Source organism: Geotrypetes seraphini, chromosome 19, assembly GCF_902459505.1.
Source record: "Geotrypetes seraphini chromosome 19, aGeoSer1.1, whole genome shotgun sequence".
Lineage (NCBI taxonomy): Eukaryota > Metazoa > Chordata > Amphibia > Gymnophiona > Dermophiidae > Geotrypetes > Geotrypetes seraphini.
The window spans coordinates 18,344-44,615 of record NC_047102.1 but is presented as its reverse complement, the minus strand read 5'-3'; the positions used below and the strand labels follow the sequence as shown (position 1 = coordinate 44,615).

Sequence of the window (26,272 nt, the reverse complement as noted above, 5' to 3'; positions counted from 1 at the left end):
GGAAAGAGTAAACAAGTGATTCACATCTACCCTTTCCATTCCATCAGTATTTTATAGACCTCTATCGTATCACCCCTGAGCTGTCTCTTCAAGTTGAAGAGCCCTAGCCACTTTAGTCTTTCTTCATAGGGAAGTCATCTCATCCCTTTTATCATTTTCTTCTCCCTTCCCTGTACCTTTTCTAATTCCACTACATCTTTTTTGAGATACGGTGGCCAAATTGCACACCGTATTTGAGGTGCGGCTGCACCATAGAGTGATACAAGGGCATTATAACATTTTCATCTTTGTTTTCCATTCCTTTCCTGATAATTCCTAACATTCTAGTTTTCTTAGCAGCCGCCGCACATTGAGCTGAGGGTTTCAACATATCCTCATTGATGACACCTAGATCCTTTTTCTGGGCAGTGAATCCTAACATGGAACCCTGTATCATGTAGCTATAGTTCGGGTTCCTCTTTCCCACATACATCACTTTGCACTTGCTCACATTAAACATCATCTGTCATTTTGACACATGTATGGAGCTTGAATGTCCACACATACACGTGTATTCCCGGTGCCTTCACTGGAAAACATCAGCCTGTTTTAAGTTTCAAATTTTCTTAAAAATTTGGTAAATCACCTATATAGAGTTTCTAGGTGGTGTACAATAAAAAAGGTTATTTTACAAAGACTTATACATAAAGTAACACAAGTAGAACATACAAACTTACCGGTACAATAGGAAAAAGAGGAAGAAGTACAATAGCAAAAAAAAAAAAGAAACATGACAGGTAAGAACATGAGGAGAGGAGGTTTTGCATTTCTTAGGTCTGCTAAAAACCCTATTAAAATTACAAGTCATCCTGATAAGGACATTCAAATGTTATATGTATCTTTAAATAAAAATGCCTTTAGTTTAGATTTAAATCGGATCAGTAACATTTCTTCTGTTAAATTAGTAGGAGCAGAATTCCACAGTGATGGGGCAGTGACAGAAAAAAATGGGTATGCACATCGTATAGATATGATTAATTGAAGGAATAGATAGAAGATGATGGGAAGCAGATTGTAGAGATCTTGAGGGATTGTATGGGATTAATAACCTATTTATAAATTCAGGACAGTTAGTGGTACTAGTTTTAAAGGTCAAAAGAAGAGTTTTATATGTAATCCTTTGACTAATTGATAACCAATGGGCTTTTATTACGTGATCATATTTTTTAGAGTTGGTGATGATCTTGATTTAAGTTTTTTTTGGATTATTTGTAAGTGACATAACTCTTTTTGGGTAATGCCCTTGTACAGGGCATTACAGTAATCGAGACAAGAGATTACTAATGAATGAATTAGAATGTTAATAGATGAAGTATCCAAAATTTTTGACAGTGAATGAATCATCCACAACCTGTAGAAACACTTCCTTACTACTGCACAGATTCATTCATGGTAAGATAGGTTAAAGTTGAGTATAATGTGTAATAATTTTTTTGAGGTAACTATTTGCAATGGGGTTGAATGAATTTGGATAGGGGAGGAAAGCTCAATGCCCTTTTTGGTCGCAAAGAGCATGGTCTTAGATTTCTCAAAATTCAAGATAGCATATTCTCATTTAGCCAATTTCTGATTAATTCCATTTTTGAATTAATCTCTTGTATCTCATCTGGGTTCTCTGGGTCCAAAGGATATATTAATTGTACATCATCAGCGTAAGCATAAATGGAAAAACCAATGGATTGGCCCAGAGTAAGAAGAGGTGCAAGAAAGATGTTAAATAACAATGGGGAGAGAACTGACCCTTGGGGAATTCCAAACATATTCTGGAACTGATTAGAAGATATTTTGTTAAAAACAACTGTGGAATAGCGATCAGCAAGATAGGAAATAAACCAGTCCAGAATTTGCTCAGTTATACCTATTGATTGAAGACGTTGCAAGAGTAAATTATAACCAGTTCCTGTAATATTAGTCATCTCCTTGCCATGCAAAAATGTTAGAATATAATTTGAGAATGTAAATACTTTAAGAAAAAAATATGCTAAACATTTTCACAGGGTAGGTCACAATGAAGTCATCGGTATGTGTCAGGCAGGCAACAGTGCAGAAAGACTGGGCCAAGACCACTGGAATGAAATGCTGGCATATCCTCGGAAACCTATAGCTCATTGGCATCCTTTGAAAGAGGTAAGATTTACATTTTCTTGAGTCATAGGAGCCTATAAAGTATTCAAACAAGAGGAACATCTTAGTAATTAGAGGAATGGTAGAGACCCAGGAAGCCAGAACTCAAATTGCACATCTTCCATTCATAATCACTATGGCCTTTAGAAACCCACTTCACCCTTCAGTGCCTTAGATTTTAAGCCCTCTGGGGCAGAGTACTTATAACCTTAAACAGTGGCATAGCGAGGGTAGGAGGCGCACTTCTGCTCCCCATGCCACACTCACACCCTCCCTTCTCACCCCCGTACCTTTTAAAATCTTTGCCAGCATATGCAGATTCTCCAGCCTGCTACTCATGCTAGCTTTTCCTCTGATGTCACTTCTTGACCCCACAATCCAGAAGTGATTTCAGAGAGAGCCAGGCTGGTCATTCCGAGGTCCTCCTTGGACTCCTTGTCTCTCCAGGCTTCTCCAGAGTCCTTCTCGACCCTCCATTAGCCTTCCAGGTCTTCGACAATGTCTGGTGCCATTACTGGTCACACACCAATTACCATTATTCCAGCCAGTCCCTCCGCCAGACCCGCTCCTCAGTCCTGTAATAGTCCTGTAATGCTCCAGGGGACTCTTCCAGCTTTTCCGTCACTCAGTTGCCTTATCCTGCACTCATGCACCGATGGCTTTCCCAGACTCTCAGCCATCTTATTGCAGATGCACACACTGAGGACTCCTAGCTACTCTGTTGCCCAGTTGTCTTATCAAGTACACATACCCTGAGGGCTCTCCCAGCCCTTCAGTCATCTTGTCAATGCACATACTGAGGACTCTCCTGGATTCTCCTTTACCAGTCCTACCTCCGGTTGTCAAGCTTAATCCCCTCGACTCCAGGCTCTATTGGGTCTCTGACTACTTCTAGCTCTCTCATCACTAGTGTATAGGTCCCCGTGAACCCTCCCACTACTGGGCTTCTCCACTGCACCAGTCCCCCTATCAGGACTGGTCAGCACACATAGGGCCAGATCTCTCTCTCTCTCAGCTGGTGTATAGATTCCTGCAGACCCTCCAAACCCTTCCATTCTCCTCTGCACCAGTTCTCCCCTATCAGGACTTGTCAGCCAGGTTCCCATCTGTGCTTATCAGCAGTGACCTTCAGGGCTTACTGGGAGTTAAGCCAAAACCAGCATTCCTGCTCTTGAGAATCACCCAGCTCCCAAAGGAGCTTCTCACTTTCTGAGCTCTCTGTGCTGGGAGCTGTTCTTCTCAGCACCACAATCCACTTAGGGAGAGTGGACAGCTCCCAGCAGTACTTGCAGCTCTATGCAGATTAACTCTTCACTTGAGCTCAATGAGCTCCACTGCTCGGGCTCCCTCTGCTGGCCAGTGACAGATACTCCACCATGTCATATTCTCCTCTCCTTAAAAGGGTGTATGTTCCCCCAGAACAAAAAAACTGCTTATACAGTGAGCCCACCAGGACAGATAGGGAAAATGCTTGAGTACCTGATTGTAAAAAAAAAAAAAAACCCGCTTAGATAACCTTGATAGGCGGTATATAAAATCCTAATAAACTTGAAACTTATTAGTTCACTTCAGGTTTCCCTCTCTCACTAAGGTGGGGCTTGTCACCTTAACATTTCCAAAGTACAGAGAGCTCTTGATCTTCATCCTGGGCTCCCCAATAAGACCCTGTGTGGGTACCCCCTACAGCAGACATGTTAAACTCTGGCCCATGGAGTGTTCAAAATTGGCCCGCCAGACATTTTTAACTTCATAGTGAATCTGGCCCACCGTCATAAATTGCTGCCGCCGCTGCTGCTCTTCATTCGCGTCTGCCTTCACCTGGTCTCCTCTTCAAAGCAGCCTGCTGAGGATCGCCAGGCCACTGTCCACCTCGGTAGCACGTTCCCTCTGAAGCGATCCCATACGTCAGAGGAGGGGTGGGATCGCGTCAGAGGGAACGTGCTACTGAGGTGGAGAGTGGCCTGCGAGGTTCGCTACAGTGGCCGGTGATCCTCAGCAGGCTTCTTTGAAGAGGAGACCAGGTGAAGGCAGACGCGAATGAATAGCAGCAGTGGTAGCAGAATGGAGGGAGGGTAGGAACGGTGGGCCTATTCTGAAGGTGAGACTGGGAAGAAGAAGGAGGGGGGAGGAATATACAGGCCTTCGGAACAGGGACGGGCCCTGGTATAGAATTACCCAGAGGGAGAGAAGAAGGGGGCCAGATGTGCATATGCCGGACTGAGTGGAGGGTGGGGTAGGGTGGGGAAGAAATAAAACAGAGGAGAGGGAGAGAGGGAAGGAACAGAAAGAAAGAAGTTGGACACAAGGAATGAGGGATAGAGATACTGGATAGGAAGAGAAATGGAGAGATGGTGGACCCTGGGGTGGTGGGGAAGCAGGGAGAGATGCTAGATGAAAGGGTAGTTGAGAAAAGGACAGATGGTGGATCTGGGGATGGTGGGGTCCATTGCTGCAGATGCGGATATGGACACAAAAAAAAGGAAAGATGCCAGACCTCCAGGGGAGGGAAGGGAAACGGAAGGGGAGGACAGAGATAGAAGATAGATGGTTAGCACAGAGAAAGAAGAAAATGACAAATAGGCAGGAGACCCTGGTAAGCGAGTTATCAGAAGACAACCAGAGCCTGGGACCAACAAAAGGTAGAAAAAATAATTTTATTTTCTGTTTTGTGATTACAATATTTCTTTTGTTTACACCACAAAGCTGGTGTGGGGTTGGAGACGTAACCCTATACTTCTACTAAGACTAAGCCTTAGTCACTTAGGGGCCCTTTTATTAAGGTACGCATTTAGCGCGTGCTAAATCAGTTAGCATACCTTAATTAAATGACCCCTAATTATCTTAATTAAAAATATGGCCTGCGGCTTAGCCTTTTTTTTTCCAGATTTCGGCCCCTTATGAGATTGAGTTTGACACCCCTGTCCTACAGGGCCCCTTGTGGCCTCCTCCTCCCCTTTGGCCACCCGCTTTCCTCCTCACCTGGGGTGTTATTCTTCAGGCATTCCAAAATCTCCTTACTTCATCATGATGGGCATTTCCATTATCCCACCACTGCCACAATATGTCATCATCTAACCGATCTGAGCGGTTTACCCGTCACATCTCCACATCTCCAGGTACCATGGTTCTCTGTTAAATACGTGAATACAGGGTTACACATACATACCAGATTCATTCCCTTAAAATCTCTGATCAGGTCGTCCCAAGGTTCTCCCTGGACTCCTCATCTCTACAGGCTTCTCCAGAGTCCTTCCTGACCCTCCATTAGCCCTCCAGGTCTTTGGCAGCATCTGATACCATTACCGGTCACTCCTCTGGTTGCCTCCATCCCAGCCGCTCCCTCCACTGGACCACTCCTCCATCCTTTGGCCAGTGCTCTTAGGGTCCTTGGACTCTCCCTGCTTCTCCATCACATAGTTGTCTTTTCCTGCACTCACGCACTGAGTGCTCTCCCAGCCCCTCAGTCATCTTATCACAGATGCATGCACTGAGAACTCCTAGCTGCTCCGTCGCCCAGTCATCTTATCTGGCACACATACCCTAAGGGCTCTCCCAGCCCCTCAGTCATCTTCTTACTGATACACTCACTGAGGACTTTTCTGGATTCTCCTTCACCAGTACCATCTCTGGTCATCAAGCTTAAACCGCTTGATTCCAGGCTCTACCTGGTCCCCATCTACTTCTAGTTCTCATCACTGATGTATAGGTCCCTGTGGGTTCTCTCACCTCCAGGCTTCTCCACTGCACTAGACCCCCCCTGTCAGGACTGGTCAGCACACACACGACTAGATCTCTTTCCCAGATCTATCACTCTCTCTCTGCTGCTGTATAGGTCCCCATGGCCCCTTCCACCACTGGACTTCCATTCTCCACTGCACCATTCCCCCCTGTCAAGACTAGTCAGTCTGGCCACTCTACTTTGCTGCATGAGGCCCCATATCAGCACTAGTCAGCAGTGGCCTTCAGGGTTTATCGGAAGTTAGGCCAAAGCCAGCATTCCTTCTCCTGAGGGTCACTCAGCTCCTGGAGCTCTATTTTATTTATTTAATTAAAAAAGTTATGGCCCACGTATCCAACAATTCTATGCAGGTAACACATATATAACACATATAGTAAAAGGCAACTAAAAATAAAAACACGCAAGACATTAAACAAGACAATTCACATTGGTAATATTACACAAACTCTTAAAAAACATAAGCATATTCTTTTTAAAACAACCCCAAACAATCAAAAAGAAACATAAGACAACAACTTAAAATCAAAAACAAGCTTCTTGCCTTCTGAGCTCGCTGTGCTGGGAACTGTTCTTTTCAGCACCACTATCTACTCAGGATGAGTGGACAGCTCCCAGCAGCACTTGCAGCTCTATGCAGATTAGCTCAATGAGCTCCACTGTTTGGACTCCATCTGCTGGCTAGTAACAGCTACTCCATGCTGTCATACATGGTCAATTAGCACACCAGTTAACCCATTAAAAACCAACTAGACGTCCTCAATGTAGTTGCCTGGTGGTGCCTAACCTAGGCATCTCTTATAGAATTCCCCCCCTTAGTAGCTAGCAGATAGTAAGCTATGAGGTATGACCTAACTCAGGAGTAGGCAATTCCGGTCCTCGAGAGCCACAGGGAGGTCAGGTTTTCAGGATATCTACAATAAATATATATGAGATAGATTTGCATCTCAATGAGGCAGTGCATGCAAATCCATCTCATATATATTCATGGACCAGAATTGCCTACCACTGACCTAATTGACTGTCCGTGAAATTTAAAGTGTTAGCCAGCTATGTTTAGCAGTCAAATCGGGCCACTAAAATAGCTGGTCTAGCTTTGGCCACTATAAACCTAGCTAAGTATATAGTGGCCAAAAATAAACAGGATATTCAATGCTGGTCACTTGAATCAGCCCGGAATTGGATATCTAGGCTCAGCACCATGGTCTGAATATTGCCCCTCCCCCCTACTCTTCTTTATGAAATAAGAGTTAAATAGGGATCTCATTTCATCCTTAAAGTGGTGCGCCCTCATAAAATTATCCTCCATATGTTTAAAGTTATATACTTAAGTGATGAAGAACTTGTAGAAAATGCTTATATGGTCAGCATTGCTGCTAACATTGTACTGACTGCTCTTTATTAGCTAGCACTGGAAATTCAGCAGTGCTGATTTATCTGCTTAGCTCTTGTGTTCAGAGAATGAACACAAATTATGTGGAGTTATCAAAGATTTCTTGATCCCCTGTTTTACACCATTAAAATATTGTGTTATCAAATTAAACAAGAACTAACAACATATAATATATTAATATGAACATACAAAATGTTGTGTGATCGTGGCACTGAGAGGCTCCCCTCTTCAAACCCAGCATGCATCCAAAAAGAGAGAAAAGAGGCCTCAGACTAAAGTAAGGTACACAGCAAACTGCTTTAAATACTTTCACAGGTTTAGTAAAGCTAAGTCCTTGAACGTGCCTCTGGGTGACTTTGCCCTTTTCTAAACCTGTGCTGTTTTGTGAGGGAGTGTTTTTTGCCAGTGAAAGTATTTAAAGCAGTTTGCTGTGTACCTTACTTTAGTCTGAGGCCTTTTTCTCCCTCTTTTTGGATGCATAATGGGTTTGAAGAGAGGAGCCTCTCAGAAATCATTAAAATATTGCCAGGAACAATTTTGGCACTGGTGTATATGTAAATACCTGAAATCAAAGTGGCATTTTAACAACTCATTTGTTTGTCTGTAACCTTAAAGGTTCATATGCTAGGATGTCCTCTACAGTCAAGTAATCAGGCATTGCTTGATGCTCCATATTTTAAACAAATAAGACTTGAGATGTACAGAGACTCAATTTTTATGGTTGTGGGAGCCCAGTTATGGAATTAAGACTGAATGAGTCTCTGAGTACTTTTAGAAAATCTTTAAAAACATATTTGTTTTCACAGTCATTCTTATGAGAAACAAAATGTTTTAGATACGTCAGGTGTAAAACATTGAATATGTATTTGTGAATGCTTTGAGAACTGTTATGTATTAATTTGATATATTTTATATATGTGTGTTGTAAACCACTTAGATTTGTAGATTTGCAGTATATAAGACATTTTTTTAATTAAATTAAAATTCAGTAAATGGTGCTGAAAAATAGGTACCGGGAAAAATGTGCACTCAGTGTTATTCTATAAAGAGCACTGTGATTGAACATTCTTTATAAAATAACTAGTATTTTAGCCCGTTACATTAACGGGTGCTAGAATATATGTCTGTGTGTCTTTATTTCTGTCTGTCTCTCTCCCTGGCCCCCTTTGTCTGTCTGTCTCTCCCTGCCCCTGTATCTTTCTATCTGTCTCTCTCCCTGCCTCCTATGCAGCAGCACTTCTCTCCCAGCACTTCCCTGTGCAGCAGCCACAGCAGCATTCCCTCCCCCTCCATTTCCCTCCCCCCACACCACTTCCCTGTGCAGCAGTAGCGTTTCCCCTACCCCCCTTTCCCTCTGTCCTCATCCATCTGTCTCTGTCTCTCTCCTCACCTCCTGCCTCTGCAGAGATCTTGCAGCTCCTCCTCGTCCTCCTCCAGCCAGACTTCAGTGGCCTTCAGCAGCCGAGGCCTGCCACCGCTGCAGCCTGCAGCCGCTGACAGCCTCCACAGCCGACATCCGCCTCGGGGGATTCTCGCGCATGCGCACTCCTACCTGCGGGAGACTACAGCGCACGGAAAACGGAACACGCAGGTGGGAGTGCGCATGCGCGCTTAGGGTATTATTATATTAGACACATAGAATATATTCCGATACCCAACTGTGGGTGCGAAGAATGAATCATAAAATACATAGGAATGCCCTGACCTGTCATGCTGCACTCATAGCCACACACCCCTTTTCATGCAGGAGAAGATTTGGACATGCAAATGCAAGTGATGGCCAATTGACATCAATAATTGTTAACAGCCAGTTTCCAATTGTTCACAAATGTATTTGCGTGCAGATCTCAGGATTGCTCCCAGTTTGGGACTAAAATCTGAGCACCATTTATAGATTATGGGAGATAGTGTGTAAATGTTCATTAGGTCTTGTATGTTTTCTCTAAAAAAAAAAAAAAAAAAATTACAATTATTTTCATTCCAATGTAGTGGGTTGGACAGTCAACAGTCGGAGGTCATGGGTCATATAATTCCATTAAAGGACCTTCATCTCCATGAAGATGCATCAGTTGGAAGAATCTACATTGTTGAAGTTCAGAAAAACAGCACATATTCTTCCTGGTCGGTAACTAATTATTCCAAGAACTATGCCAACTTCAAGAGTTAACCAGATGTGACATGGCTTTTCAAAGAATCCTCACAGTGCTTAGAATTTGTTTGGCCAACTCTTGAACAGAGAAAGTTTAGCCACCACAAAAGAAGTGAAACTACAGGTGTTTCAGTGGCCTAGTTCAATAACTTTGGTCACGCTTGTGAGCTGTCTTTATTCAGCGATCTTCAGTGACTTGAGCCTTCTATCCCAAGCCTTATCCCCACTTCTGCCTCACTCCCAGTATTTAATTGCTGTGTATCTTGTCTCCCAGTCCATGCTCTTCTCTCATCTTCAGTGTTAGATGGAGAACTATCATTTAAGTACTTTTTCACTTCCTAAGAGGCTTTGTACCAGGCTAATTGTCCCCTTGTTATGGACCTGAGTGTTACTAAAGTGCTACTGAATAGCCAAATAAAGTTAATCTTTTGTCCTGAATATTAGCCTTTAAGTATTTTTTTTTTCTTTATGGTCTCTACTCAGAATTTATATATTGATGATTTTTGTGTGGGAAGTTTGTTCTAGAATGCATATCACTAAAGCTGGAAAGGTTGCATCCACTTACTGCTATTATTATCTAGCCTGGCTAAATCTATGGAAAGATTATGTGGGCTGATTTTCAGCAGCCACAGCCTCTGGGTAAAGTAACATGCTGGTAGTGGTGTTTTACTATATACATATCAGTGGTGACTGTATGACTGTTTCTATGCATAAGTAAGGCCGGTTTTTACTACACCAACTTGTGCTTTGAAGTTATGCAGAAAGTGGCTTAATTTCACTATTCTCCTGCCCCTAACCCCATCTCCTGATTAACTCCTGCGTTTTACATGTACAAGGGACTTACTCGTATGTGACTGACATCAGCAGTAGCTACATAAACCGTTTTATTCTTAGGCTGAACTACATCCCACTGTAAATCTATTTCATCAGTAAATCTTAATATCAATTACATGGGTCCTTACAGGTTCTTGCAGCTGATTTTCAAAGGAATATTTCACAGGTACTGTTAACTTTCAGAAGTTTTGTGATTCCAAATGGGCAGCAGATTTGCACCTGATTTATCTGACACAGATAAATGCATTGATATATTTGAAAATCACATATGTATACATTTTCTTTCTCAAGCAAGAGCAAAAGTGGAAATGTCCAATCAGAATGGTGCACAAAAAGTGTCTTTCAACTCATCTGATAAATCCAAATGTCTTTATTCATCCAAAGTAACTCAATGACTCGACATGATCATGTTTCGGCCACCCGGCCTGCATCGGGAGTCTTAGTAGTCTTTGGGTATCAATTGGATAAATATGCTCTTTTTTCACTGCAAGGTCGTGTTGCTTTTTAGCGTCACAAGATTCGGAGCAACGGTTTGATCGTTGTGTTTTAGAGCATATTTATCCAATTGATACTAAGAGAGAGACAACACTAACACTGGGAGAGACAGAGAGAACAGTAACGCTGAGAGAGAAAGAAAACACAAACACTGAGAGAGAGAGATCACTAACAATGAAAGAGAGAACATTAACACTTAAAGTGGGAGAACATTAACACTGAGAGAGAGAGAGAACACTAACACTTGGAGGGACAGAACACTAACAATGACAGAGAACAATAACACTGAGAGAGAGAACACATGAATACTGAGAGAGAACACTAACACTGGGAGAGCCAGAACACTAACACACAGAGAGAGAACATTAACACTGAGAGAGAGAACACTAACACTGAGAGAGAGAGAACACTAACACTGAGAGAGAGAGAACACTAACAGTGAGAGAGAGAACACTAACACTGAGAGAGAGAACACTAACACTGGGAGAGCCAGAACACTAACACACAGAGAGAGAACATTAACACTGAGAGAGAGAGAGAACAATAAGACTAAGAAAAAGAGAACACTAACAGTGAGAGAGACAGAACACTAACACTAAGAAAAATAGAACACTAACATTGAGAGAGAACTTAAACACTGAGAGAGAGAGAATACTAAGACTAAGCGAGAGAGAGAACACTAACACTAAGAAAGAGAGAACATAAACACTGAGAGAGAGAGAAAACTAACACTGAAAGACAGAACATTAACACTTAAAGAGGGAGAGCACTAACACTGAGAGAGAGAGAGTACACTAACACTGAGAGAGAGAGAGAACACTAACACTGGGAGAGAGAGAACACTAACACAGAGAGAGAGAACATTAACACAGAGAGAGAGAACACTAACACTGAAAGACAGAACATTAACACTTAAAGAGGGAGAGCACGAACACAGAGAGAGAGAGAACACTAACACTGGGAGAGACAGAACACTAACACTGAGAGAGAGACAGAACACTTGAACACTGAGAGAGACAGAATGCTAACACAGAGAGACAAAAATCTAACACTAAGAGAAAGAGAACATGAATACTGAGAGAGAGAACACTAACACACAGAGAGAGAACATTAACACTGAGAGAGAAAGAGAACACAAATGCTGAGAGAGAGAGAACATTAACACTGAGAGAGAGAGAACACTAACAATGAGAGAGAGAGAGAGAGAACATTAACACTGAGAGAGAGAGAGCACTAACACTGAGAGAGAGAGAACACTAACACTGGGAGAGCCAGAACACTAACACTGGGAGAGCCAGAACACTAACACACAGAGAGAGAACATTAACACTGAGAGAGAGAGAGAACAATAAGACTAAGAAAAAGAGAACACTAACAGTGAGAGAGACAGAACACTAACACTAAGAAAAATAGAACACTAACATTGAGAGAGAACTTAAACACTGAGAGAGAGAGAATACTAAGACTAAGCGAGAGAGAGAACACTAACACTAAGAAAGAGAGAACATAAACACTGAGAGAGAGAGAAAACTAACACTGAAAGACAGAACATTAACACTTAAAGAGGGAGAGCACTAACACTGAGAGAGAGAGCACTAACACTGAGAGAGAGAGAGTACACTAACACTGAGAGAGAGAGAGAACACTAACACTGGGAGAGAGAGAACACTAACACACAGAGAGAGAACATTAACACAGAGAGAGAGAACACTAACACTGAAAGACAGAACATTAACACTTAAAGAGGGAGAGCACGAACACAGAGAGAGAGAGAACACTAACATTGGGAGAGACAGAACACTAACACTGAGAGAGAGACAGAACACTTGAACACTGAGATAGACAGAATGCTAACACAGAGAGACAAAAATCTAACACTAAGAGAAAGAGAACACATGAATACTGAGAGAGAGAACACTAACACACAGAGAGAGAACATTAACACTGAGAGAGAAAGAGAACACAAATGCTGAGAGAGAGAGAACATTAACACTGAGAGAGAGAGAGCACTAACACTGAGAGAGAGAGAACACTAACAATGAGAGAGAGAGAGAGAACATTAACACTGAGAGAGAGAGAGAACATTAACACTGAGAGAGAGACAGAACACTAACACTGAGAGAGAGAGCACTAACACTGAGAGAGAGAGAAAACTAACACTGAAAGACAGAACATTAACACTTAAAGAGGGAGAGCACTAACACTGAGAGAGAGAGCACTAACACTGAGAGAGAGAGAGAACACTAACACTGGGAGAGAGAGAGTACACTAACACTGAGAGAGAGAGAGAACACTAACACTGGGAGAGCCAGAACACTAACACACAGAGAGAGAACATTAACACTGAGAGAGAAAGAGAACAATAAGACTAAGAAAAAGAGAACACTAACAGTGAGAGAGACAGAACACTAACACTAAGAAAAATAGAACACTAACATTGAGAGAGAACTTAAACACTGAGAGAGAGAGAATACTAAGACTAAGCGAGAGAGAGAACACTAACACTAAGAAAGAGAGAACATAAACACTGAGAGAGAGAGAACACTAACACTGAAAGACAGAACATTAACACTTAAAGAGGGAGAGCACTAACACTGAGAGAGAGAGTACACTAACACTGAGAGAGAGAGAGAACACTAACACTGGGAGAGAGAGAACACTAACACACAGAGAGAGAACATTAACACAGAGAGAGAGAACACTAACACTGAGAGAGAGAACACTAACACTGAGAGAGAGAGAACACTAACAGTGAGAGAAAGAGAACACTAACAGTGGGAGAGACAGAACACTAACACTGAGAGAGACAGAATACTTGAACACTGAGAGAGACAAAACACTAACACTGAGAGAGACAGAACACTAACAGTGAGAGAGAGAACACATGAATACTGAGAGACAGAACACTAATAATGAGAGAGAGAGAGAGAGAGAACAATAAGACTAAGAAAAAGAGAACACTAACAGTGAGAGAGACAGAACACTAACACTAAGAAAAATAGAACACTAACATTGAGAGAGAACTTAAACACTGAGAGAGAGAGAATACTAAGACTAAGCGAGAGAGAGAACACTAACACTAAGAAAGAGAGAACATAAACACTGAGAGAGAGAGAACACTAACACTGAAAGACAGAACATTAACACTTAAAGAGGGAGAGCACTAACACTGAGAGAGAGAGAGAACACTAACACTGGGAGAGAGAGAACACTAACACACAGAGAGAGAACATTAACACAGAGAGAGAGAACACTAACACTGAAAGACAGAACATTAACACTTAAAGAGGGAGAGCACGAACACAGAGAGAGAGAGAACACTAACATTGGGAGAGACAGAACACTAACACTGAGAGAGAGACAGAACACTTGAACACTGAGAGAGACAGAATGCTAACACAGAGAGACAAAAATCTAACACTAAGAGAAAGAGAACATGAATACTGAGAGAGAGAACACTAACACACAGAGAGAGAACATTAACACTGAGAGAGAAAGAGAACACAAATGCTGAGAGAGAGAGAACACTAACAATGAGAGAGAGAGAGAGAGAGAGAGAGAACATTAACACTAAGAAAGAGAGAACATAAACACTGAGAGAGAGAGAAAACTAACACTGAAAGACAGAACATTAACACTTAAAGAGGGAGAGCACTAACACTGAGAGAGAGAGCACTAACACTGAGAGAGAGAGAGAACACTAACACTGGGAGAGAGAGAACACTAACACTGGGAGAGAGAGAACACTAACACACAGAGAGAGAACATTAACACAGAGAGAGAGAACACTAACACTGAAAGACAGAACATTAACACTTAAAGAGGGAGAGCACGAACACAGAGAGAGAGAGAGAACACTAACATTGGGAGAGACAGAACACTAACACTGAGAGAGAGACAGAACACTTGAACACTGAGAGAGACAGAATGCTAACACAGAGAGACAAAAATCTAACACTAAGAGAAAGAGAACATGAATACTGAGAGAGAGAACACTAACACACAGAGAGAGAACATTAACACTGAGAGAGAAAGAGAACACAAATGCTGAGAGAGAGAGAACATTAACACTGAGAGAGAGAGAACACTAACAATGAGAGAGAGAGAGAGAACATTAACACTGAGAGAGAGAGAGAGAGAGCACTAACACTGAGAGAGAGAAAACACTAACACTGAGAGAGACAAAACACTAACACTAATGCTGAGAGAGAGAACACATAAAATACTGAGAGAGAGAGAACACTAAGAGACACAGTACACTAACACTAAGAGAGAGAGAGGACACTTGAATACTAAGAGAGACAGAACACTAACCTAGAAAAAGACCTGGGGGTATTGGTGGACAAATCAATGAAGCCGGCGGCGCAATGTGCAGCGGCCTCAAAGAAAGCGAACAGAATGTTGGGCATTATCAAAAAAGGTATCACTACCAGAACAAAGGAAGTCATCCTGCCACTGTATCGAGCAATGGTGCGCCCACATCTGGAATACTGCGTCCAATGCTGGTCACCATACCTTAAGAAGGACATGGCAATACTTGAGAGGGTCCAGAGGAGAGCAACAAGGATGATAAAGGGCATGGAGAACCTTTCATATGCCGAACGGTTGGACAAGCTGGGACTCTTTACCCTGGAAAAGTGGAGACTGAGAGGGGACACGATAGAGACTTATAAAATCATGAAAGGCATAGAGAAGGTGGAGAGGGACAGATTTTTTAGACTAGCGGGGACAACTAAAACAAGCGGTCATTCAGAAAAACTGAAAGGAGACAGATTCAAAACAAATGCAAGGAAGTTCTTCTTCACTCAACGGGTGGTGGACACCGGGAGCTCGCTTCCAGGAGAGGTGATAAAACAGAGTACAATAATGGGGTTCAAAAAGGGACTGGATGACTTCCTGGAAGCAAAGGAGATAGCAGGGTACAGATAGAGGGTTACTTCACTGGACATTAGGTGAACAGGGTATGGAAGTTGTAGGTTAGGAGCACTTACAGGACATGGACCTGGGGGGCCGCCGCGGAAGCAGACTGCCAGGCACGATGGACCCCTGGTCTGACCCGGCAGGGGCAATGCTTATGTTCTTATTAGAGAGAGAACAGTTGAATACTGAGAGAGACAGAACACTAACACTAAGAGAGAGAGATCACTAACACTAAGAGAGAGAACACTTGAACACTGAGAGAGACAGAACACTTGGACACTGAGAGAGAGAACACTAACACTGAAAGAAAGAGAACACGAATACTAAGAGAGACAGAACACTAACACTAAGAGAGAAAGAATACTAACACAGAGAGAACACTTGAACACTGAGAGAGACAGAACACTTGGACACTGAGAGAGAGAACACTAACACTGAGAGAAAGAGAACACGAATACTAAGAGAGACAGAACACTAACACTAAGAGAGAGAACACTAACACTGAGAGAGATAGAAGACTAACACTTAGAGGGGCAGAACACTAACACTAAGAGAGAAAGAATGCTAACACAGAGAGAACACTTGAACACTGAGAGAGACAGAACACTTGGACACTGAGAGAGAGAACACTCACTGAGAGAAAGAGAACACGAATACTAAGAGAGACAGAACACTAACACTAAGAGAGAGAACACTAACACTGAGAGAGATAGAAGACTAACACTTAGAGGGGCAGAACACTAACACTAAGAGAGAAAGAATGCTAACACAGAGAGAACACTTGAACACTGAGAGAGACAGAACACTTGGACACTGAGAGAGAGAACACTAACACTGAGAGAAAGAGAACACGAATACTAAGAGAGACAGAACACTAACACTAAGAGAGAGAACACTAACAGTAAGAGAGAGAACACTCACTGAGAGAGACAGAACACTAACACTAAGAGAGAGAACACTAACACTGAGAGAGATAGAATACTAACACTTAGAGAGACAGAACACACTTAGAGAGAGATAGAACACTAACACTAAGAGATAGAGAATACTAACACTAAGTGAGAGAGAACACTTGATCACTGAGAGAGAGAGAACACTAACACTAAGAGAGAAAGAATACTAACACTGAGAGACAGAACACTTGGACACTGAGAGAGAGAACACTAACACTGAGAGAAAGAGAACACGAATACTAAGAGAGACAGAACACTAACACTAAGAGAGAGAACACTCACTGAGAGAGACAGAACACTAACACTAAGAGAGAGAACACTAACACTGAGAGAGATAGAATACTAACACTTAGAGAGACAGAACACACTTAGAGAGAGATAGAACACTAACACTAAGAGATAGAGAATACTAACACTAAGTGAGAGAGAACACTTGATCACTGAGAGAGATAGAACACTAACACTAAGAGATAGAGAATACTAACACTAAGTGAGAGAGAACACTTGAACACTGAGAGAGACAGAACACTTGGACACTGAGAGAGAGAACACTAACACTGAGAGAAAGAGAACACGAATACTAAGAGAGACAGAACACTAACACTAAGAGAGAGAACACTAACAGTAAGAGAGAGAACACTAACTGAGAGAGAAAGAACACTAACACTAAGAGAGAGAACACTAACACTGAGAGAGATAGAACACTTGGACACTGAGAGAGAGAACACTAACACTGAGAGAAAGAGAACACGAATACTAAGAGAGACAGAACACTAACACTAAGAGAGAGAACACTCACTGAGAGAGAAAGAACACTAACACTAAGAGAGAGAACACTAACACTGAGAGAGAAAGAACACTAACACTAAGAGAGAAAGAACACTAACACTAAGAGAGAGACAGAACACTAACACTAAGAGCTAGAGAATACTAACACAGAGAGAACACTTGAACACTGAGAGAGAGAACACTAACACTGAGAGAAAGAGAACACGAATACTAAGAGAGACAGAACACTAACACTAAGAGATAGGAAATACTAACACTTAGAGAGAGTGAACACTAACACCTCTTGTGAAGACCCCCATCAGCAAGAGCAGCACCTCCCCACCCCAGGCCACTTCTGCTGCTGTGGCAAAACAGGCTACCTCAATATAATCAGCTGTTGACTCTGGCCTGTAACCTCAGAGGGGCAGGAAGCAGCAGCAGGGTGTCAGGTGAGAGCGAGGAAGACATTGGATGGAAAGGGAGCGAGGGGGGCAGATGCTTTATAGAAGGGGATGGGGAGAGAGGGGACAGATACCGGATGGTAAGAAAGAAGGGGGATGATGCTTTATATAAAGGGATGCAAAGATGGAAGAGAACATAAGAACATAAAAATTGGCACTGCTGGGTCAGGCCAGGGGTCCACCTGCCTAGCAGTCTGCTCCCGCAGCGGCCCCCAGGTCAAAGACCAGTGCCTTAACTTAGACTAGGCAGATGGTGTGTTGAAGAGATAGGTGGAAGATGATGGAAGGGGAAAATGAAAGGGGAGGGGGCAGATGATTTATAGAAGGAGATGGTGGCCATGGGACGTAGAAAGGAAAGTTATGCTCTTGGTGCTTGGCCCAAGAAGCAGCAGCTGAGTTCCTGCAAAATTAAGTTGGTTTTTTTTTTTTAAATGAGGTTCTGGCAATGAGAACAAAACAGTTCACATTTGATGGAAAAATATAATTTATTTAAAGTTCATCATGGGATATATAATTGATACCAAGATCATTTAACTTGGTGTACAGAATTAAATTTTGCAACATAGTCTATATACATTAAGAAGCTTATTCTACTTATAAACGCTCATTAAAGCATTTTATGAGGTATAAAATCGTCCTCCCTTTGTGCGGGATAGAATTGTAACCGGACGATTAATCGGGTGCACGTCACCAGCGCACGAAGTTTACGTAACATCTACCACCCTATGAGGGGTGATGACCAAAGCTAGCGTAAATGATCATATGGCAATCAGGTGAGCGATGACGTGGAGCCTAATGACTGAGCGTATAAAGTTCACGGTATTCGCCACTTTTGAGAATGCAACGTTGGAATGAGGAGGTGTGACTGCGCTCGGTAATCTTTGCGATGCTGTAACCTTGGAGGGAAGAGGTTCCGCGCTACAGCGGGTAAGTTTTTAGATGCTGTTTTAAGATGTAAGCGGTTAGAATGAGTTTGAAAGTTTAAATTTTGAACTTAGAGATTAAGGCTTGTGTTTAAATTTAACTATAGTCGTTGCCTTCAGTATTCCTAAACCGAAGCTTTGTTTTAGCGTTTCCCGTACGATGCTTGTTTTTGGAGGGGTAATTTTAAGAATTAACACGCTTAGGATCCGCTCAGTGGCGTACCTAGGGTCTACGATACCCGGGGCCCACTGTTTGTTTGTTTTTACACCCACACCCCCCCCCCCCTATCTAAAAAAAGACTTAATAATGTTTTTCCAGGTGCAAGCTATGAGGGGTGGTGTTATTGGGTTTGGAGTCACGGTCCAGGAACTTCACTTTTCAGGACCCGGTTCCAAGGCTTTGGTCCCGGTTCCGGTGCCGTGATCCAGCATGTTTCCAGACTGCTCTCTTGTCCGATGGTCTTTTACCTTCCGTGAAGCCCGGAGAAACTGTCGGCCTCGGCAGTGATTCAGCTACTTCCCCCGCGGCTCCCCTTCCGCGCTTTTCGTGTCTGTCTCTGGCGCAATTCTCCCGGAAAAGCGCGGAAGGGGAGCCGCGGGGGAAGTAGCTGAATAACTGCCGAGGCCGACAGTTTTTTCAGGCTTCACGGAAGGTATAACTTGAATTAAATTAAAACAGCCACAATGATTTAACTGATTAAAAAAAGTAACTTTAGAAGCGGTAGAATGATTTCAATTAAATGAAAAAGCAATTTAAGAAACGGTCTTAAAATCACGTTGCCAATAGATTCATTATTGTATTATGTACCATGTGGTACTATTAATGTTGTAGATTTTAAAAGTTATAAAAAATTTAATATGCACATTAAAAATTAGCACAGTTTTAATTCAAAGAGAAAATGAGATTTTTTTTAATAAGATGTGATTTCAAATAATTTGTATTTTGTGAACACAATGATTTTTATTGCTGACTATAATTGATTGATAAATAGTTGATCTGGTAATTGATAGTATATTAAAAGTTGAAGCGTAACTTATACTAATTTAGCTTTTGATTATAAAGATTGCTATAATATAATTTGTTTATTCTAATTAGTGAATAAGAGGTTAACTAGTGAAGGAATAAGAGAACAAATTAAAAGCATACTTTTAAGTGCTTCAATTGAGGCACCAGATTGATCTAGCTTTTGATTATAAAGATCCCTATAACATAGGGGATTCAATTTACAAAGATGATTATGAATCAGTAATAAAGACATTAGTTTAAATCAAAATTTATATATTTTGTTAATATAATTCTATAGATTATATTGTGATGATTTAAATAGCTACTTGACAAGCAATAAGAATGTTTAGAAATGTAATTGGAAATTTATTATAATACAGTATTAGAATTCTTGCAGTAACTAAAGTTTAAAGCGTTAACAATAAAATATTATGTTGCAAATAATGAGGGTATTGATCTTCTTTTTTTCTATTTTTTTAAGGCTTCAATAACATGATTACAATTGAAATTATGTCTGAAATTTCCACCTTGGCTTTCATGAACGCAGTAGCAGCTTGTGGATATTGCCATTGGCTGAGGAAGATGTCTTCAGTCGGCAGGGCTTGGGAGTCCACACTAGCTCAAGTATTTATAAATTGCACAAGGCAGGGAGAAACTTTGGTGCCCATCCACTAATTTAGGGCTCCAGTTCCTCCCCCAAATCAGCTGTATAAGACTACACCACTGAATACAAAAATAATTGTGATTAGCATATCCCAAAGCTAACATTCCAGTTAATAAATTCAAAATAAAACAATTTTTTCTAGCTTGTCTGGATGTATTGTTTTTCTATCATCTTGGTCCCAGTTTCTCTTTTTGCGTTTAGTCCATTTTTTTTCTCCTTCTCTTGTAACATTCCATTTCTTTCTTATGCCTGTCTCTAATGTATTTTTTCCCCTTTCAGCTTAATTTTTTGCCTGTGTCCACTCAAATATTGCCTTCTTTCTCACCCTTCTTCTTTTTAAATGTTCAGCTACTTCACAATTCTCCATCTTATCTCAGTCCCTAGCTCTCCCATTTCCAATCTCGCTCTTTTCACAGCCTCCTTTTTGCTGTTTTCTACTCCCCATTACCCCATTAATACCACTGTACTCGCTGCTCTTTCACTTATCTTGTCATCTCCCTTTTGACCTCATTCACATGGGTCACATCTCTCCTCAGGCTATAACTCCCTGTTCCTTTCTTTCTATCTTCTAGCATCTCTCTGCCTTCCTTCCCCAGATCCAACTTTTCTCCCTTTCTCTTCCCAACTGCTCCATCCCATCTCTCCCCCTGCCTGCCTCCCTTCCCCAGGTCCACCATTTCTTCCTTTCTCTCTTCCTCCACACCATCCCAGGTCCAACTTCTCTCCCTTCAGACTATTACCCACCATCTCTATATTTTGGCCCCATAAGCTCTCCACCTCCCCCCAGCCCAATCTAGCACTTCTTTAATACCATCCCCCTCTGTACTTTAAAAAAAAGAAAGCCCAGTATGTTCTCCCCTCCTTCTCTCTGTGCCCATGCATCTACCTCACTCCTCTCCTACTCCCTCCCTTCTCTCTGCCTAACAGTTCTCTTCATCTCATGTGCACCATCTTTCCCTTTCTATTCTCTCCCGCATCTCTTTCCCTCACTCCCTCCATTCTTCCATATTAAGGCTCATGCTCCCCTCCCTCTTTCCCTTCATTCTGTGTCCCAAGTTCATGCCCCTCCTTCCTTCATCCTGTATGTGCTCCCTCCCTTAAGTCTCAACACATCCTCCTTCCTTATTTCCCTCACTTACTTATATATTTTGTTTGTTTTTTGTACTGCAGGGATTCCTAGAATGTGAGTTACCTGATCACCGAAAGGAGTCGACTGAAATTTTACAGGAAGGATGGCAGGTAAGAATTTCCAGTTGTTAAATTCAAATTAAAACAATTTTTTCTACCTTGTCTGGATGTTTTGTTTTTCCATCATCTCGGTCCTAGTTTCTTTTTGCATTTTGCCCATCTTTAACTAAGTCTGTTTCTAGTGTCTGCTGTCCATTTATTTTCTCTTCTCCTCTCATTCCATTGTTTTTCCTTATGCCTATGTCCAATGTATTTTTCCCTTTCAGCTTTCTTAACTTTATTTTTTTGCTTCTTTCCACTCAAATCTTGCCTTTCTCACCCTTTTTAAATGTTCCGCTACCTCAGTTTTCCATCTTTTCTCTATCCCTAGCTCTTCCATTTCCCATCTCACTCTTTTCCCAGCCTCCTTTTTCCTGATCTCTACTCCCCATTACCATAATACCACTGTACTCGCTGCTCATTTCTTGTCATCTCCCTTTTGACCTTATCTACATGGGTCACCACTTTCAGAATCCCCCTCCCTCTCCCCTCAGGCTGTAACTGCCTAGCTTTCTTTCCATCCCCTAGCATCTTATCCCAGCTCTTCCCTCCTGCCCTCCTATGGGTTCTACTCTGCTCCTCTATCCCCACAGTCCAATGTTTTTCTCTTCTGTTTTTCTTCCCTTCCCCCTCCTTGATGCTGTATCTCTGCCTTCCATCCACAGACCTAACATTTCTCCCTCCCTCCCTTCCATCCCCGGATCCAACTTCTCTTCCTCTTCCCAAATGCCCTATCCCATCATTTCTCCTTCCTACCCTTCCATCCCCGGATCCAACTTTTCTTCCTTCCTCTTCCCAAATGCCCCATCCCATCTCTCCCCCTGCCTGCATCCCTTCCCCAGGTCCACCATATCTCCCTTTCTATTCCCAACAGTTTTTCCTTGAAGTATCTTTCCCTCTTCCTCCACACCATCCCAGGTCCAATTTCTTTCCCTTAAGACTATTGCCCACCATTTTTCTCTGTTTCTGGCCCCATAAGCTCTCCCCCCCCCCCTTCACAGCTAAAATAGCACTTCATTAATACCCTCCCCCTCTGTAGTTAAAAAGAAAAGTGCGGGAGGCTTCCTAGGCCCAGTATGTTCTCCCTTCTCTCCACGCTCATATCTCTACCTCACTCCTCTCCCCCGTGACCAATAATTCTTTCTTTGTCTGTGTCTTCATCATCTTTTCCTCACTCCCTCCATTCTTCCATATTATGGCTTGTGCACCCCTCACTCTTTCCTTTCATTGTGTGTTCCAAGTTCATGACCCTGTTTGTGCTCCCTCAAGTCCTAACACGTCCTTCCTTCCCTCACTTACATATTTAGTTTGTTTTGTACTGCAGGGATTCCTAGGATGCGAGTTACCTGATCACTGAAATTTTACAGGAAGGATGGCAGGTAAGAATTTCCTGACTCCCAAATGGTAAATTGGTTGGCAGTGATTGGTCAAGGAGAACTTTGGAGTTGAGAATCGAATTATACACAAGATGGAAGCCATGCAATTCAAAAGGGACCATGCTGCATTTTTAAAATAGGAAGTTTTTAGAAGTGTAGTGCAGTGGTTAAAGCTACAGCTTCAGCATCCAGAGGCTTTGGGATCAAACCCACGCTGATCCTGATGACCCCTGGGCAAATCACTTAATCCCTCCATTGCCCAAGCTACATTAAATAGATTGAGGCCATTGGGACCGGGGGGATAGAAAGATACTACATGAGGTAGGGAGGGATAAAAGCTGGAAGGGTTTTGCTGCACAAGGGATGGGAGGGAGGGATAGAAAGGAAATAGGAAGAATTGGGGTGGAGAAGAAGGAAGAGATGATCATTGTGTATGGGAAAAATCTAGTGTCTTTTTTGGGCTCAAAATGAATGAGTCTTATTTTTGGGGAAACGCATTTCTTAAAAATGGATAGAAATGAATTGAAATTTGAAAAGTGTTTATTGAAAAATTATTTATTTCTGAAGACAGGAATACTTGGAGGCTTTGACTGAGCGGACTTGTCACAAGAACAGCCAGTGTGTATGAAAGACACATGGACCGATCCTGCACAGTGCTGGGAAAGATAAGTGTTTATCATAAGAGTATTAAGAACATTATATACTCGCACACAGTCCAATTACATTAGTGGGAATTTATTACTGAAGACAGGAATATTTGGAGGCTTTGGCTGAGCAGATTTTCCATAAGAACAGCAGTGGTCAACTTTAGGATGTTAACTACTTGTTGGTCTACCTTGGTGTTCACCACTGCCTTGGTGTACATCGCTTTGGGGGGGGGGGGTTGATCACCGCCCTGGTGTACACTGCCTTGGTGTACATCGCTATGGGGGGGTTGATCACCGCCCTGGTTTACATCGCTATGGGGGGGTTGATCACCGCCTTGGTGTACACCGCTATGGGGGGGGTTGATCACCGCCCTGGTGTACACTGCCTTGGTGTACACCGCTATGGGGGGGTTGATCACCGCCCTGGTGTACACTGCCTTGGTGTAAACTGCTATGGGGGGGTTGATCACCGCCCTGGTGTACACCGCTATGGGGGGGTTGATCACCGCCCTGGTGTACACTGCCTTGGTGTACACCGCTATGGGGGGGTTGATCACCGCCCTGGTGTACACTGCCTTGGTGTACACCGCTATGGGGGGGTTGATCACTGCCCTGGTGTACACTGCCTTGGTGTACACCGCTATGGGGGGGTTGATCACTGCCCTGGTGTACACTGCCTTGGTGTACACCGCTATGGGGGGTTGATCACCGCCCTGGTGTACACTGCCTTGGTGTACACCGCTATGGGGGGGTTGATCACCGCCCTGGTGTACACCGCTATGGGGGGGTTGATCACCGCCCTGGTGTACACCGCTATGGGGGGGTTGATCACCGCCCTGGTGTACACTGCCTTGGTGTACACCGCTATGGGGGGGTTGATCACCGCCCTGGTGTACACTGCCTTGGTGTACACCGCTATGGGGGGGTTGATCACTGCCTTGGTGTACACTGCCTTGGTGTACACCGCTATGGGGGGGTTGATCACTGCCCTGGTGTACACTGCCTTGGTGTACACCGCTATGGGGGGGTTGATCACTGCCTTGGTGTACACTGCTATGGGGGGGGTTGATCACTGCCCTGGTGTACACTGCCTTGGTGTACACTGCTATGGGGGGGTTGATCACTGCCCTGGTGTACACTGCCTTGGTGTACACTGCTATGGGGGGGTTGATCACTGCCCTGGTGTACACTGCCTTGGTGTACACTGCTATGGGGGGGTTGATCACTGCCCTGGTGTACACTGCCTTGGTGTACACTGCTATGGGGGGGTTGATCACTGCCCTGGTGTACACTGCCTTGGTGTACACTGCTATGGGGGGGTTGATCACTGCCCTGGTGTACACTGCCTTGGTGTACACTGCTATGGGGGGGTTGATCACTGCCCTGGTGTACACTGCCTTGGTGTACACTGCTATGGGGGGGTTGATCACCGCCTTGGTGTACACTGCTATGGGGGGGTTGATCACTGCCCTGGTGTACACTGCCCTGGTGTACACTGCTATGGGGGGGGTTGATCACTGCCTTGGTGTACACTGCTATGGGGGGGTTGATCACTGCCTTGGTGTACACTGCTATGGGGGGGGTTGATCACTGCCTTGGTGTACACTGCTATGGGGGGGTTGATCACTGCCCTGGTGTACACTGCCTTGGTGTACACTGCTATGGGGGGGGTTGATCACTGCCCTGGTGTACACTGCTATGGGGGGGTTGATCACTGCCCTGGTGTACACTGCTATGGGGGGGTTGATCACTGCCTTGGTGTACACTGCTATGGGGGGGTTGATCACTGCCTTGGTGTACACTGCTATGGGGGGGTTGATCACTGCCTTGGTGTACACTGCTATGGGGGGGTTGATCACTGCCTTGGTGTACACTGCTATGGGGGGGTTGATCACTGCCTTGGTGTACACTGCTATGGGGGGGTTGATCACTGCCTTGGTGTACACTGCTATGGGGGGGTTGATCACTGCCTTGGTGTACACTGCTATGGGGGGGTTGATCACTGCCTTGGTGTACACTGCTATGGGGGGGTTGATCACTGCCTTGGTGTACACCGCTATGGGGGGGTTGATCACTGCCCTGGTGTACACTGCCTTGGGGTGTGTTCACTTTGTGGTGGTCTACTCTAAAGTCCTAAACAGCTGTGTCGCAAGCGATCATAAAATTTCTTCCCACTAATGTAATTGGACTGCGTCCAGATTGTGTAGAAGAGGAGGTAGGGGAGTTCTAGAGGCCACAATCCGCTTATTCTGATCTCTCCCCCTCTCAAAATGAGGCGGTACTTTATCAACCTGAGTTGTAGATCATGAAATTGTAGCCTTAAATTTGTAATCTCATTATGCCTGGAATTAATGGTTATAGAAGAGTTGACATTTGAGCAAATAATTTGGGCATACATCCTGTCTAAGACTTGCGGTTGGCTGCACTGCCATATTGGAATATGGTGTTTCTTCTTTTTGTTAGGGTATGGATTCCATGGTTTCTTTTAACTTCATGTATGTATTCTGCCTAGGTCTTACGCAGGAAGACGAGGTGTTTTCTGTTTGACCTTTGTGGA

At 43.2% G+C, this 26,272-nt stretch overlaps 1 protein-coding gene and 1 long non-coding RNA gene across 2 annotated transcripts in view; both read left to right on the top strand.

Annotated features, from left to right (window-relative positions):
- The window catches only part of SYT9 (synaptotagmin 9), a 37,464-nt gene extending 27,585 nt beyond the window's left edge, over window positions 1-9,879 (top strand). The window contains exons 6-7 of the mRNA XM_033928676.1: window positions 2,037-2,166; window positions 9,282-9,879. Coding sequence (XP_033784567.1) covers window positions 2,037-2,166; window positions 9,282-9,350 — 199 coding nt within the window. The 3' untranslated portion in view covers window positions 9,351-9,879. The remainder of the gene's footprint in view (window positions 1-2,036; window positions 2,167-9,281) is intronic.
- An 8,838-nt stretch (window positions 9,880-18,717) lies between these two features.
- LOC117352019 lies at window positions 18,718-23,860 on the top strand. The gene is made up of 5 exons (XR_004537555.1): window positions 18,718-18,799; window positions 20,283-20,425; window positions 21,636-21,704; window positions 23,017-23,071; window positions 23,636-23,860. It is a non-coding gene; the product is annotated as an uncharacterized LOC117352019 (long non-coding RNA).
- Window positions 23,861-26,272: the final 2,412 nt, after the last annotated feature.